Source organism: Salvelinus fontinalis, chromosome 8 (genome assembly GCF_029448725.1).
Source record: "Salvelinus fontinalis isolate EN_2023a chromosome 8, ASM2944872v1, whole genome shotgun sequence".
Lineage (NCBI taxonomy): Eukaryota > Metazoa > Chordata > Actinopteri > Salmoniformes > Salmonidae > Salvelinus > Salvelinus fontinalis.
In genome coordinates, this window is record NC_074672.1 from 42,290,175 (window position 1) to 42,305,211 (window position 15,037).

Genomic DNA, 15,037 nt, shown 5'->3' on the forward strand with positions numbered 1-15,037 from the left:
CCCGGACTACAGATTACGGTTAGCTATCTGTCCTCAACCCAGACTACAGATTACGGTTATTCATCTGTCCTCAACCCGGACTACAGATTACGGTTAGCTATCTGTCCTCAACCCAGACTACAGATTACGGTTATTCATCCGTCCTCAACCCAGACTACAGATTACGGTTATTCATCTGTCCTCAACCCAGACTACAGATTACGGTTAGCTATCTGTCCTCAACCCAGACTACAGATTACGGTTATTCATCTGTCCTCAACCCAGACTACAGATTACGGTTATTCATCTGTCCTCAACCCAGACTACAGATTACGGTTATTCATCCGTCTCCTCAGGGCGTGTTTATCCAGCTGGTTCAGGCCAACTCCCCGGCCGCCCTGGGGGGCCTGCGCTTCGGGGACCAGGTCCTCCAGATCAACGGGCAGAACTGTGCTGGCTGGAGCCTGGACAAGGCCCACAAAGCCCTGAAGGTTGCTGCGGAGACCCGCATCGAGCTCATTGTCCGGGACAGGTAAGGAGGTGACGACCACCGTTATTTCATGCAGATACTATTTTATTTATTTAACTAGGCAAGTCAGTTTAAGAACAAATTCTTATTTTACAATGACGGCCCTAACCCGGCCACACCCTCCCCTAACCCGGCCACACCCTCCCCTTCCCCGGACGACGCAGGGCCACAGTGTAGTCCGGTCTGATCAGTTTGGTGTAGTTCCTTGGATTATGTCATGAGGTGTTGATGTTCATCAATATGTCCGGTCGTTAAGAGAGAATGTTAGAGTAGGTGGAGTGTAAAAATGTTCTTAGTTGCTCTGTGAACCTGACAAACACTACTGCTCTGGCTCCTCCTGCTGGTCATATCACCACACTACATGTAGTGTTTTGCTATTAAATCAGAGGTTATTTGTTTGCCTTTTTTCAAAATATCATACTGACCAAAGGACACGATGAAAAACAATGGAGGATTTGGACTGTACTACTACGAAGTGGTCATCTTGAGTATTAACTACCTCATGAGCCTTTGTGTTTGTGACTTCAGGCCGTTCCAGCGTACTGTCACCATGCACAAAGACAGCTCAGGCCACGTTGGGTTCATCTTCAAGTCGGGCAACATCACCTCGCTGGTCAAGGATGGTTCGGCCGCTCGCAACGGCCTGCTGACGGCCCACTACATCTGTGAGATCAACGGACAGAATGTTATCGGCCTCAAGGTGAGCTTTGACTTCAAATGTTGATGGGGACTTCTCCCTGACGATGAATCAGTGTCCAAAGTTGAATGTACACTCGGTGGCCAGTTTATTAAGTCTATTACCGGGTCGGACCCCCGCTTTGACTCCAGAAAAGTCTGAATTATTCAGGGCATGGATTCTTCAAGGTGTCTTAAACGTTCCACAGGGATCTTGGTCCATGCTGACGCACTGCAGATTGGATGGGGGCACATTCATGCTGCCAACAGCCCATTCCATCTCATCCCAAAGACTCTTATTATGTTGGGTCAGCAACAACGTTCAGATTCACTGTGGCATTCAATCGTTGCTCGATTGGTATCGACGCGTGACAGGAAAACAATCCCCACACCATTCCACCACCGCCAGCAGCCTGTACCGTTGACACCAGGCAGGATGGGGCCATGTACTCACGCTGCCTAGGCCAAATCCTGACTCAGCATGACGCAACAGGAACTGTGATTCGTTGGACCAGGCAGTGTTTTTCTACTCCTCAATTGTCCAGTGTTGGTTAATGCCCACTGGAGACGCTTCTTGTTTTTAGCTGATAGGAGTGGAACCCGGTGTGGATATATGCTGCAATAGCCAATCCGTGACAAGGATCAACGAGTTTGTGTGTGTTCCGAGATTCGTGGGCCAGCCTGTTAGCTTGCACAATTCTTGCCATTTCCTTTCGACCTCCCTCATCATCGAGCTGTTTTCGCCCACAGGACTGCCGCTGATGTTTGTTTGTCGCACCATTCTCGGTAAAACCTAGACCCCACAAACTCAACTCTGGACCTCGAAGCCACTTCCACTGTATATTCTTCATTGTTCCCTTCCCTAAACAGGGACTGATTTTAGACCTGGGACACCAGGTGTGTGTGCAATGAATTATCAGAAAATCAGCAGGCTCCGGACCTTGTAAGGTCAGAGATGAGTTCCAATGCCCTAGACACTGTTGTGCGTGAAAAGCCCAGGAGAGCGGCCGTTTCTGAGATTCTGGATCCGACGCGCCTGGCACCGACGATCATATCACGCTCAAAGAGGCTTAGGTCACTAGTGTTGTCCATTCTAACAGTAACTGGATGCCTGTCTGCCTGCTTTTTATAGCAAGCCACGACCACGTGACTCACTGTCTGTATTTCGCGATCCAGTTTTGTGAACAGTGGTGTACCTAATAAACTGGCCACTCAGTATATGTTAATACTGTTTGTTGATGTGTAGGATGCTCAGATCAAGGACATCCTGACCACCTCTCCTACAGCCATGACCATCACCATCATGCCCAAGTTCATCTACGAACACATGGTCAAGAGGTAAGCAGTTAGGAGTTTAAGGAATAGCATTATACAGTCTCAGGTTGGTAGAATACTTATTATCATTTGGATTAATGAAATGTGTTTTCTGTCTTTTTTTAGAATGTCCAGCGGTCTGCTGCGGTCAGCCATGGATCACTCTGTGCCAGAGGTGTGAAGGCCGGAACGTGACCACGTCTCCTGCAGGATGCCTACAATCTCCAGAGTTCCCATTGGGCCCCCGAAACAGCCAATAGGGTCAACTCGCTCTCGATCTCTGTACTGAAAAACTTATTGTATCACAGTCACCGCCTTCGTCTTTCATCGTAGCATAATCTAAATATACCTTTTTTTTTTTCAATGGTTCAAATATTGTTATTCGATGTAGTTCTTTTTCTACTTCTATCCCTTTTGTCTATTTTTACATGATAACTCTTGTAGTCCAGTATTGTTTTCTTATAATTATGTTTGTGGCATTGCATCGAGTACACCTTTGTTTTAAAGCCATGCGCACTATCATGAGTCCAGAGCTTCCCCATAAAGAGCATGGTTATTGGTTATTTGGCTCGTGACCTTTCACCTTTTGTGTCAAAATGCTGTAAAAGCCAATGATCTCCATGGTTGTTGATCATAAACCTGTTCCCCTATGCAGCTGGGACATTACGCTGGGCGGACCCACTAAGTGCACTTTCCTGTTAGAAGTCGTCCTTCCTGTAAGCATTAATGTTTTTTTTATTGTTCCAAGTCGAGTCAAAATTAACTACTACATTCTTGTTGAAGTATGTAGAAGTTAACTGGGAATGGATTTGTTTGCACAAAGTAATCAAGAAACTGAAGTTATTAATATGTACGTATCGAGGGTTCCAACAATCATTTCCTATACTTGTTGACTGATGTGCACAGCAAGATGGAAAACGTGACCTGGGCTCAGAATCACAAAACAATTCTCACCAAAAAGTTACTTAAGAAACAAAGCATTAACATTTCCAATAATCTTTTTGAGGAATAGCAACTTTGCTTAACTCTCGTCATAAGTCCAGAGTTAAGGAAAAAAAATGCCAGTTAAGAAGACATTTCTTCTTCTGAAGGTTTTGTGAATCTGGTCCCTGATCGGTGAGTTTCTTTTTAATATTAGAATGTTATTTTATTGCTCTTCTTGTTTGGAGGCGTGTTTTGTATTGCATTTTGATGTAATCTATGATAAACAACACAGCCATTCATTCTGTAAATGCTAGAATCTAAATGTTTATATACGAATGTAAAGGGGAAGGGGCATACCTAGTCAGTTGTACAACTGAAATGTCTTCTGCATTTAACGTAACCCAAGATAATTCATGTAAAACAAATAAATAATCATTTTGTTCACATTTTAAATTTTGCTATATCAGTGTCCCCTTCCCTTTTGTTCACAGAAGATATATCCTTCGACATGTCAACTAGATGTCTACCCTAGTTTAGAACACCCATTTCCTGCCTGGAGGAAGAAGTAGCTAGACACTTTGGATTCTATTATTGTACTTCCCAATTGGTAGTTATCGTCTTGTCCCATCGCTACAAATCCCATACGGACGAAGGTCGAGAGCCATGCGTCCACTGAAGCACAATCCCGATACACTGCTAGCTTAACCCGGAAGCCAGCTGCACCAATGTGTCTGAGGTAACACCGTACAGCTGGTCGACAGAGGTCAGCGTGCAGGCACCTGGCCCACCACAAGGAGTTGCTACAGCGCGATGGACGACAAGGACATCCCAGCTAGCCAAACCCACCCCTAACCCAGATGATTCTGTGCCAATTGTGCGCCACCTCATGGGTCTCCCAACTGGAGGGATTCATCAAAAATTATTAAATAAAATGTACAAAGACCGTCTTGATTAGCTAAGCACTATGGCTGATATTGCCCTAAAGCAGGGCTGGACTCCGAGGCCACATTTCTGCACATCCAATTTCATACGTTATCATTTAATAGGCTTCCTCCACAGAACACAACAGTGGGAGGAAGCCCAACAAAAACCTAAAACTTGAATTCCCCAACAAAACTTGATTACATTCCTTTTCCACAGCTATTTTAAATGACCTCCGTTTAGGTAAGAACTGGGTGTGTAACTGAACAGAGAAAGGGATGAAAAAGAGACCACTGTCAGTTGTTCTCCATGCTGTTTTAATATAGTCATTTGGTTTTTATTCAGTATGGTGGGAGTGAAAATGGATCTGTACTGAAGAACAGTGATGTCACTACTATTGCCATTAAAATATTGAATTTCCATTTAAAGATAATTGATCTAACTAGCTACAGCTATTAATATTGACTGCTGTTTTATCCCCATACAAGGCATTTATGAGGGAAAGTACCCTTCAGGTACAGATATTATAGAACTCAACCATCTTGGGTATAGATCCCATTACACGTGGAACAAATAATCGGACAATTAAAGAAAAACAAAAAATAAGAGTGCACATTCAATACACATAGCTCATAAGGAGAACTTCAAATGATTTCCCCCAAAGATTGTACTGTTATATCCCAGAGAAACACACACAATCTCAGATCTGACTATAGCCTCACTCTTCCAATGCTAATGACACAGCCAGTCTCAGACCAACACTAAAGTGCACCAGGTCTACTTGGAGTTGAATGTATGAAACACAAAGACAATTTCTGAGGTAATATATCTTTCAATAATATTGTGAAATAAGATGAGTGAAATGGATGTAGGATACAGTAACACAGTAGGAAAACCTGTTAAAAGACTAGCTTATTTAGTTTCCAATGCAAACGACTATAGGCTACCCCTTTATCAATGTCACAACATTTCACAAAAATAATTTCCTAAAACATTTTGACAGTGTTTGGTGCTATATATAGCGATGACCCTACATGAACTATGTACCAATGCGAGCTCCAATGACTCCAAATGTGATTTGAGTAGTTATTTTGAGCCACCAATAAAGCCTGATCGTCTATGTTGATGCTAAAAGATTTTCACACAATAACAGGTACCACTGGAGACTGGGAATAATTCCCAAATAAAAAGTCACAGGACAGATAACACTATCTAACATCATAGCAGTGCATTACGAAATCAAACAGTGGACATGGAAAGAACTGGGCTTGTTAGTGCTATGCTAGCAACACCAGAACATCAGAAATCACATGATGCTTCAAAAGCTGTTGGACAATAACAAGCAATTAGCAGACTGTGATTCTAACATAAGCATTACCTGTAAAAGCCTTTTAATCACCGGAACACCCCAGACACAAACAATACAGTTAATTAAGCTTATTTTGTGCAGGGATGGTGTTTTACTGTTAAAGGGAGAAAAAAATCCCCTCAAATGTATATATATATATTTTTTACATTTTATTTGTCCACTGTTGATATGGTCCCAAAATGTTTTTGCATGTCAGCAGTCAAGTTTACAAGATATTGGACATTCAAGAAACAATGTGTCACATGCCACATTACTTTGACACATTGCTTCTTGAAAGTTCAATATCTTGTAAACTTGACTGCTGACATGCAAAAACATTTCGGGACTGTATTAACAGTGGACTAATGAAACAAATACCATGATATACATTTATGAGTGGATTTTTCCTTAAAAACACCAGTGAATTGCTCAAGAAACGTATAAAATAATCGAGTTCCCGCCCGACTACATTGCAGATGCATGCCAGATCTCACACTGTCTGGCTAGGTCTAGAACATCAGCTAACCACATCATATGATATAGCAATCTGATGCCAAGACTGCACAGTTGATGATGTGGCACACAACCATTGGTTGACGCAATGCAACGCCTGCGCATCTAGTCATAGTCGGGCAGGAACTCACGATCGACCAATAACTCCCAGCCTGAGTGAGGTTGGCCCTACACGGCAGGACCAAGAACTCCCAGCCTGAGTGAGGTTGGCCCTACACGGCAGGACCAAGAACTCCCAGCCTGAGTGAGGTTAGCCCTACACGTCGTCAGGACCAATAACTACCAGCCTGAGTGAGGTTGGCCCTACACGGCAGGACCAAGAACTCCCAGCCTGAGTGAGGTTGGCCCTACACGGCAGGACCAATAACTCCCAGCCAGAGTGAGGTTGGCCCTACACAGCAGGACCAAGAACTCCCAGCCTGAGTGAGGTTGGCCCTACACGACAGGACCAAGAACTCCCAGCCTGAGTGAGGTTGGCCCTACACGTCAGGACCATTAACTCCCAGCCTGAGTGAGGTTGGCCCTACACGTCATGTTCTGTCGGGGAGACTACAGCTGAGTCCGTCTATAAATGCATATCAATATGATGATCACTCACACTATACTTTCATTGATTGGGATTCTGCTAGAGATATTCTCAAACACGTTCCCTCACAGGAAGGAATATGGCTTTTAATTAAACATTTAGAGGCCTTACCCTGCAGGCCTCACAAAAGGACAGGGGGGGGGGGGGGCATTCATAGGTAATGATGATGATACATGAAGGGGGAGAAATTACAGCAACCCAGAATATCGAGTCATATTACAAATCCCAACAGGGCTGTGGAAGTTGTTCATATCTGCTGTAAAAGCACAAGACGTGACAACAGTAGTGAAACGTGTGTAAAGAGGCCTTCAAGCAGTTCATTCATTCATCAGCCAATCTATTTTGTCATTGCTGCTTGTGATTTTCTACTCATAAGTGCTGGAAGTCATAGCGAAGAGGTTAAATAAGCGAAACCACGCAGAGCAGGGATTGTCAAGCAGCAGAAAATAACAGGAATTACAGAGCAACCACATGAATGCACATCCAGCACACCTTACAGGAAGCAGTAAAACACTATTGTGTACAAGAAAGAAAGTCATGGAAGGCAGCTGTTTCTCAGCAGTCAAAGGTAAATGGCCTGTAACGGTCAGGATCTTCAACTATGCTACAATCTAAATTAAATTAAACTGTTTCTTGGTTACAGATGATTATTTCACTTTTGCTTTGGAAACGTATTCCATAATACAGTTATGGAATAGTTATGGAATATCACAATGATATTGCACACAAACAAAAATGTGGACATAAGGCCTCCCGAGTGGCGCAGTGGTCTAAGGCACTGCATTGCAGTGCTAGCTGTGCCACTAGAGATTCTGGGTCGCGGTCGCGGCTTACAATTGGTCTGGGTTAGGGGAGGGTTTGGCCGGCAGGGATGTCCTTGTCCCATCGCGCACTAGCGACTCCTGTGGCGGGCCGGGCTCAGTGCACGCTGACACATTGGAGCGGCTTGCTTCCGGGTTAAGTGGGTATTGTGTCAAGAAGCAGTGCGGCTTGGTTGGTTTGTGTTTCGGAGGACGCACGGCTCTCGACCTTCGCCTCTTCCAAGTCCGTACGGGAGTTGCAGCAATGAGACAAGACTAACTACCAATTTGGATACCATGAAATTGGGAAGAAAAAGGGGTACAAAATAAATAAATAAACTGGACGTATTAGACTTTGGAAAGACAAACTTGACTTCAAGCAATTGGGGAAAATGGGATTGCTTAACTTCATAAAGTGAATAATAGTGCAGAACAAAATGGAGAACGGATGACTAAAGAAATGACAAGATCTATTCCAGTTTCCTCTCTGAACAACTCAATATACTTCAACTCAAAGGACTGTTCTCGCTGGTTGCATCACAATCTTTAGGACGTCAGTTCATTAGTCCCCAACAGAGACTAATACCAAAACATTACAGTACAGCGTCTGATTTCTCAGCCTTTCAATTATTTTACATCTCAACGACCTTCCATTCATTACAGCCCAAAATAACAAGACACTCAAATCCTGCCAACTCAAGTCATAATTTGATTTCAATGCAAACTTTCAAATAACAACAGATTACCGTGACAATCCTCACACCAAGTCCATAATACTTTTTTTTCTCCTATTTTTAACAGGACAATAAACTTTGTTTTGAAATAATTTTATCTCTATAAATGATTCCTTCTTGAGATATTTCCGGTTCATGGGTCTGGAATGACTAACTCTTGGACCGTGGACATGGACTGAATGCTACAAGAGTGATTGTTAATCTAGGACACCAGTGACAGGAAGCAGAAATGTACAGCAGCAGCTTGCCTGGTATCTTTAGGGGGGAAAGGCCATATGTCCCATCATTCACTCCTAAATGAGCATACCATCTACTGCACAGCTATGGCTGTGATTGCCTTCAGACATCCAGGTGCTTGGCTACACATCGACACAACAGAGAAGAACACATACGCAACACACTCACACACACGTCGTGTGCACATATACTTACACACCACGAGTCAAAATTGAACTGAACCAATGAAGAGACCACACAGAGACTGACAGACCGTTCAGTCTCCCTGCACACTAGAGAGAGAAGTTAGAATCAGCATCAATCACACCCTGTCCATTCAATCATTCAGTTCAACCATTCAGTGTCACTTCAACACATCCTGGTGTCTCTTCTCAGTCCAGCAGAGGAGGTGGAAGAGGTGGAGCCAGGCTCAAAGGAGAGAGTTATACGGTTCGTTAGGAGGCTGTCCTGTCTTCAGAATCATTCCTCCCCTCATTCCTTTACCCAGTACATCAGGTGGAGGACGACCCAGGACCAGAGAGGGCAGGGTTGTGTGTGTGCAGCTCCCAGGGTGTCATGGGGCCTGTCTCAGATCTCTGTGCCTCCCATGGCTCCCCCACCCGTGCCTGCGGGGTAGTGCCTAACGCCTCCGGCCCTGCGCAGAGAGCTGAGGGCCACGGTGCAGCAGCCACGCAGCAGGGAGCCGAAGTGGTAAATGGGCAGGGCATCGCCCCGCGGCCCCCGGCACAGCCATGCCACCGTGGGCACCACGGGTACCGCCACCGCCAGCAGGTCAACCAGGAAGTGGCGGCTCCAGTAGCTCTTCACTGCTGGTCCAGACCCAGACGAGGTAGACTCCTCTTCTCCTCCTACTGCTCCCTGAGCCTGATCTTCATCATCATCAACCTCCACCACCGTCACCCCAGCGATCTCCTCCTGCTGCAACAAACTTCCCCTGGGCTGGGAGGTGTGGGGCTGTTCCTCTACTGACCTCACCTCCTCCACTGACATCACCTCCTCCAGCTCCACTGATCTCACCTCCTCCCCCTCCACTGACCTCACCTCCTCCAGCTCCACTGACCTCACCTCCTCCACCGACCTCATCTCCTCCCCCTCCACTGAACTCACCACCTCCACCGACCTCATCTCCTCCAGCTCCACTGACCACACCTCCTCCACCGACCTCATCTCCTCCAGCTCCACTGACCACACCTCCTCCACCGACCTCACCTCCTCCACCTCCACCGACCACACCTCCTCCAACTCTCCCTGATTCCTCACCTCCACATCCTCCCTCTGACTATCTACATCTATCTCCCTGACCTCCTCCTGCTTGCCTGCCTCTACCATCCCCCCGGCACTCTCCCCCACTACCTCTGTCTGCCTCTCCAACTCCCCCACCGCCTCCCCATCCTCCTCCACTGAGAGGGAGGGCATATCAACTGAGAGGCAGGAAGAGCTGGGTAACGGAGGGCCAGGACCGGCCTCTGTTGTAGCTGTGAGGGTTGTCGTGGTGACTGACGTCATGGTAACCGAGTCCAGGTCGTCTCCCTCGTCTGAGACCCAGGTGGAGGTGGGGCTGCAGGCCTGAGAGCGGAACGTGCGCTCTGCAATGGTGTCCAGGTCAGAGGCGTAGCCAACCCCCACGGGGACGGGGCAGCTCTCTGTCTGGACGGCCTGCTCCCTGGGGTGGTGCAGGTAAAGGTGGTGGTGGGACAGACAGGGGTGGCTGCCCGCCCCACCCATGGCACAGCGTAGGGGCGCTACCCTGTCCTTCCCGGGGCACAGCTTGTCGTAGTTGGAGAAGTGTGGCAGGTGAGAGTAGGTGCTGAGCAGAGAGGCTGTCTCCTCAGACAGGAAGGCTGCCTCCAGGAGCAGATCTGCCCTGTGACTGCTGGCTGCACTGCGACTGTGACTGTTGGCTGCACTGCGACTGTGACTGTGACTGCTGGCTGCACTGTGACTCTCCCCACAGCACACAAAGCCACTGTCATGGTTCTCCTCCCCTGAAAGGCCGTTCCCGTTCTTATCAGCCAGTGCATGGTCGCTCAGCTTGGTGTAGGTGAAGCTATGGGGCAGAGAGCGGGCGGGGGAGCCGTCACAAGACCCACACAGACTCTTGGAGCCACCCCATCCAGTCCCTGATGTAGCGGGACTACTTCCAGGCCATGACCCCGCAGTCCCAGGCCTCCCAGCCCCAGCCCACCCTGCCGCTCCTCGTGCTGCAGCAGCAGCCTCTTGCTCCTTGGCCACCCCGTTCTGAGCCAGCTCCATGCTGAGCAGCAGGGTCTCCAGCTTGTGGTTCTGGACGTTGATGTCCTGGAAGTATTTCTGGACGCTGGTGTCGGTGGAGTCGCTGGAGCTGAGGTTGGTGCACACCACGTCCACCACTTCCTTGAGCTGCTGGATCTCCCTGCGTGCCTCCTTCAGAGCCAGCTGGGTCTCGACGCGGTGACACTCCTCTTCAACCCAGTCCTCCTGCATACGAGACAACTGAGTCCTCAACTCATCGATCTCAGAGTCCCTGAGACAGAAATGCAGAGAATAAACAAGGAAGGTTGTGAGACAGACAGACAGAAATGCAGAGAATAAACAAGGAAGGTTGTGAGACAGACAGACAGACAGACAGACAGACAGACAGACAGACAGACAGACAGACAGAGACAGATTTAGTAATGAATCATGGGGGGCAATTGTCAAATGAATCTATTTGGCAAACATTTTGAAACATATATATATCAACATAATTACAAAATGAAAGAATTATTAGGGTCATTTAATGGGAATGGGGTAGCAGTTGACATTCAAATATATATACAAATGCTTACTGATTACAACTTCAACGACCATCATATTTCCAAAACATAAAATGCTCAAACCTAAATGTAATTGACATAATGTACATTCAGAAAGAGAATCTGTTGAATGAGACTGACAGGGTTACTGTCTGGAGATGCATTGTCAGTGTGTGACCCTGCGTCTCACCTGTCCTGCAGCCTGTCCACGGTTTCCTTGAGGCGGGCCCGCAGGTGTCTGATACACACCTCTTTCTGCTGCAGGGGTGTGAGGTACTGCTCCGGGGGAGGGGGGCGGATGCCATGGTTATCTGTACATGAGGTATATGCCTTCATATGACGCCTTGGAGAGAGAGAGGAAACAGAGGACAGGTACAGAACCCATTACAGTCTGTAAGCCTGCGGTAGCAGTGGGTATTTAAAAGAAAAGGTGCATTACATATTCTGCAGTTCTATTACGCCTGTGATGATGTCAGCGAGGAAAGTAGTAACGTCTTTGTTGTTGCAATATCCCAAACGGACGTGGCAGTTTCACCAAGTAAGGATTAGAGCTTTTAAAAGGTCAATACATTCTTATAACAAGTTATAAGGCCTTAGAATTACATGTCCTTATCCTTCAAAATACAACATGCTCATAGGCTACTTTTCAGGAGACACTCATTCTCCCATGTAGAAGCACGATACCAACATGAGGCATAACTACCTTGGCTTAGGGCTCCATTCAATACATATCACTGAAGATTCGCTGTACAGCTCCTTTTATTTTTAACATTAGCACTTTATTTAACTATGGAAGTCAGTTAAGAACAAATTCTTATTTACAATGACAGACTACTGGGGAACAGTGGGTTAACTGCCTTGTTCAGGAGCAGAAAGGCAGATTTTTACCTTGTCACCTCGGGGATTCGATCCAGCAACCTTTCGGTTACTGGCCCAATGCTCTAACTACTAGGCTACCCGCCTCTAACTACTAGGCTACCCGCTTCTAACCACTAGGCTACCTGCCTCTAACTACTAGGCTAACTACTAGGCTACCTGCCTCCAACTACTAGGCTAACTACTAGGCTACCTGCCTCCAACTACTAGGCTACCTACCTCTAACTACTAGGCTAACTACTAGGCTACCTGCTTCTAACCACTAGGCTACCTGCCTCTAACTACTAGGCTAACTACTAGGCTACCTGCCTCCAACTACTAGGCTACCTACCTCTAACTACTAGGCTAACTACTAGGCTACCTACCTCTAACTACTAGGCTACCTGCCTCTAACTACTAGGCTACCTACCTCTAACTACTAGGCTAACTACTAGGCTACCTACCTCCAACTACTAGGCTACCTGCCTCTAACTACTAGGCTAACTACTAGGCTACCTGCCTCCAACTACTAGGCTACCTACCTCTAACTACTAGGCTAACTACTAGGCTACCTGCTTCTAACCACTAGGCTACCTGCCTCTAACTACTAGGCTAACTACTAGGCTACCTACCTCTAACTACTAGGCTACCTGCCTCTAACTACTAGGCTACCTGCCTCTAACTACTAGGCTACCTGCCTCTAACTACTAGGCTACCTGCCTCTAACTACTAGGCTACCTGCCTCTAACTACTAGGCTACCTGCCTCTAACTACTAGGCTACCTGCCTCTAACTACTAGGCTACCTGCCTCTAACTACTAGGCTACCTGCCGCCACTAAGGCCGTGTTCCTGCGTTTGCGGATTTACAGTAAACGCTGCATATGTCGTTATAACGCTGACCTATCAGGGGCATCGAGCGCTGTCTTAAAGATTGATGCGGAAGCCATTTTGAATCTTACCCCTTGGTGGGGCTGCAGTCACTGCCCTTGCAGGAGCCAGAGTTAGTGCTGCTGCTGCTGAGAGAGGCGTTGCCATGGGGATCTCTGTTGCTGACTGGGGCAGCTGTCCGTCTGTTCCGGAGTGACAGGGACATAGTTACTACATGATACAACACAGACACCAATGATCCTCTTCAACCAACAGTAATCACGCGCAAAACGTAATCATGCACACACAAAAAAACACGAGACAGAACTTGCCAAGACATGAAAGGCCATCATGGAGGAAGAAATACAGTTGAAGTCGGAAGTTTACATAGACCTTAGCCAAATACATTTAAACTCAGTTTGTCACAATTCCTGACATTTAATCAGAGTAAAAATTCCCTGTCTTGGGTCATTTGGGATCACCACTTTATTTTAAGAATGTGAAATGTCAGAATAATTGCAGAGAGAATTATTTATTTCAGCTTTTATTTCTTTCATCACATTTCCAGTGGGTCAGAAGTTTACATACACTCAATTAGTATTTGGTAGCGTTGCCTTTAAATTGTTTAACTTGGTCAAACGGTAGCCTTCCACAATAAGTTGGGTGAATTTTGGCCCATTCCTCCTGACAGAGCTGGTGTAACTGAGTCAGGTTTGTAGGCCTCCTTGCTCGCACACGCTTTTTCAATTCTGCCCACACATTTTCTATCGGATGGAGGTTGGGGCTTTGTGATGGCCAATCCAATACCTTGACTTTGTTGTCCTTAAACCATTATGCCACAACTTTGGAATTATGCTTGGGGTTATTGTCCATTTGGAAGACCAATTTGTGACCAAGCTTTCACTTTCTGACTGATGTCTTGAGATGTTGCTTCAATATATCCACATAATTTTCCTTCCACATGATGCCATCCATTTTGTGAAGTGCACCAGTCCGTCCTGCAGCAAAACAACCCCACACCATGATGCTGCCACCCCCGTGCTTCACGGTTGGGATGGTGTTCTTCGGCTTGCAAGCATCCCCCTTTTTCCTCCAAACATAACGATGGTCATTATGGCCAAACAGTTCTATTTTTGTTTCATCAGACCAGAGGACATTTCTCCAAAAAGTACAATATTTTTCCCTATGTGCAGTTGCAAACCGTAGTCTGGCTTTTTATGGCGGTTTTGGAGCAGTGGTTTCTTCCTTGCTGAGCGGCCTTTCAGGTTATATCGATATAGGACTCGTTTTCCTGTGGATATAGATACGTTTGTACCTGTTTCCTCCAGCATGTTTACAAGGTCCTTTGCTGTTGTTCTGGGATTGATCTGGACTTTTCACACCACAGTACGTTCATCTCTAGGAGACAGAATGCGCCTCCTTCCTGAGTGATATGACGGCTGCATGGTCCCATGGTGTTTATACTTGCGTACTATTTTTTGTACAGATGAACGTGGTACCTTCAGGCGTTTGGAAATTGCTCCCAATGATGAACCAGACTTGTGGATGTCCACAATTTTTTTGATTAGTTCTTGGCTGATTTCTTTTGATTTTCCCATGATGTCAAGCAAAGAGGCACTGAGTTTGAAGGTAGGCCTTGAAATACATTCACAGGTACACCTCCAATTGACTCAAATTATGTCAATTAGCCTATCAGAAGCTTCTAAAGCCATAACATAATTTTCTGGAATTTTCCAAGCTGTTCAAAGGCACAGTCAACTTAGTGTATGTAAACTTCTGACCCACTGGAATTGTGATACAGTGAATTATAAGTGAAATAATCTGTCTGTAAACAACTATTGGAAAAATTACTTGTGTCATGCACAAAGTAGATGTCCTAACCGACTTGCCAAACTAGAGTTTGTTAAAAAGAAATTCATGGAGTGGTTGAAAAACGAGTTTTAAATGAGTCCAACCTAAGTGTATGTAAACTTCCGACTTC

General features: G+C 46.1%; 2 protein-coding genes across 6 annotated transcripts in view; one reads left to right on the plus strand and one right to left on the minus strand.

Moving 5' to 3' along the window:
- LOC129861273 (syntenin-1-like) overlaps positions 1-3,874 on the plus strand; it is a 45,555-nt gene extending 41,681 nt beyond the window's left edge. The window contains exons 6-9 of the mRNA XM_055932551.1: positions 336-511; positions 1,037-1,208; positions 2,430-2,521; positions 2,624-3,874. Coding sequence (XP_055788526.1) covers positions 336-511; positions 1,037-1,208; positions 2,430-2,521; positions 2,624-2,678 — 495 coding nt within the window. The 3' untranslated portion in view covers positions 2,679-3,874. The remainder of the gene's footprint in view (positions 1-335; positions 512-1,036; positions 1,209-2,429; positions 2,522-2,623) is intronic.
- Positions 3,875-4,638: 764 nt separating this feature from the next.
- The window catches only part of LOC129861270 (syntaphilin-like), a 50,057-nt gene continuing 39,658 nt past the window's right edge, over positions 4,639-15,037 (minus strand). For all 5 annotated transcript variants that reach the window (XM_055932545.1, XM_055932544.1, XM_055932542.1 and 2 more), the window contains 3 exons: positions 13,149-13,259; positions 11,525-11,677; positions 4,639-11,063 (listed from right to left, as the gene is read on the minus strand). In XM_055932545.1, the coding sequence (XP_055788520.1) occupies positions 9,128-11,063; positions 11,525-11,677; positions 13,149-13,259 (2,200 nt within the window). In that variant the 3' untranslated portion in view covers positions 4,639-9,127. The remainder of the gene's footprint in view (positions 11,064-11,524; positions 11,678-13,148; positions 13,260-15,037) is intronic.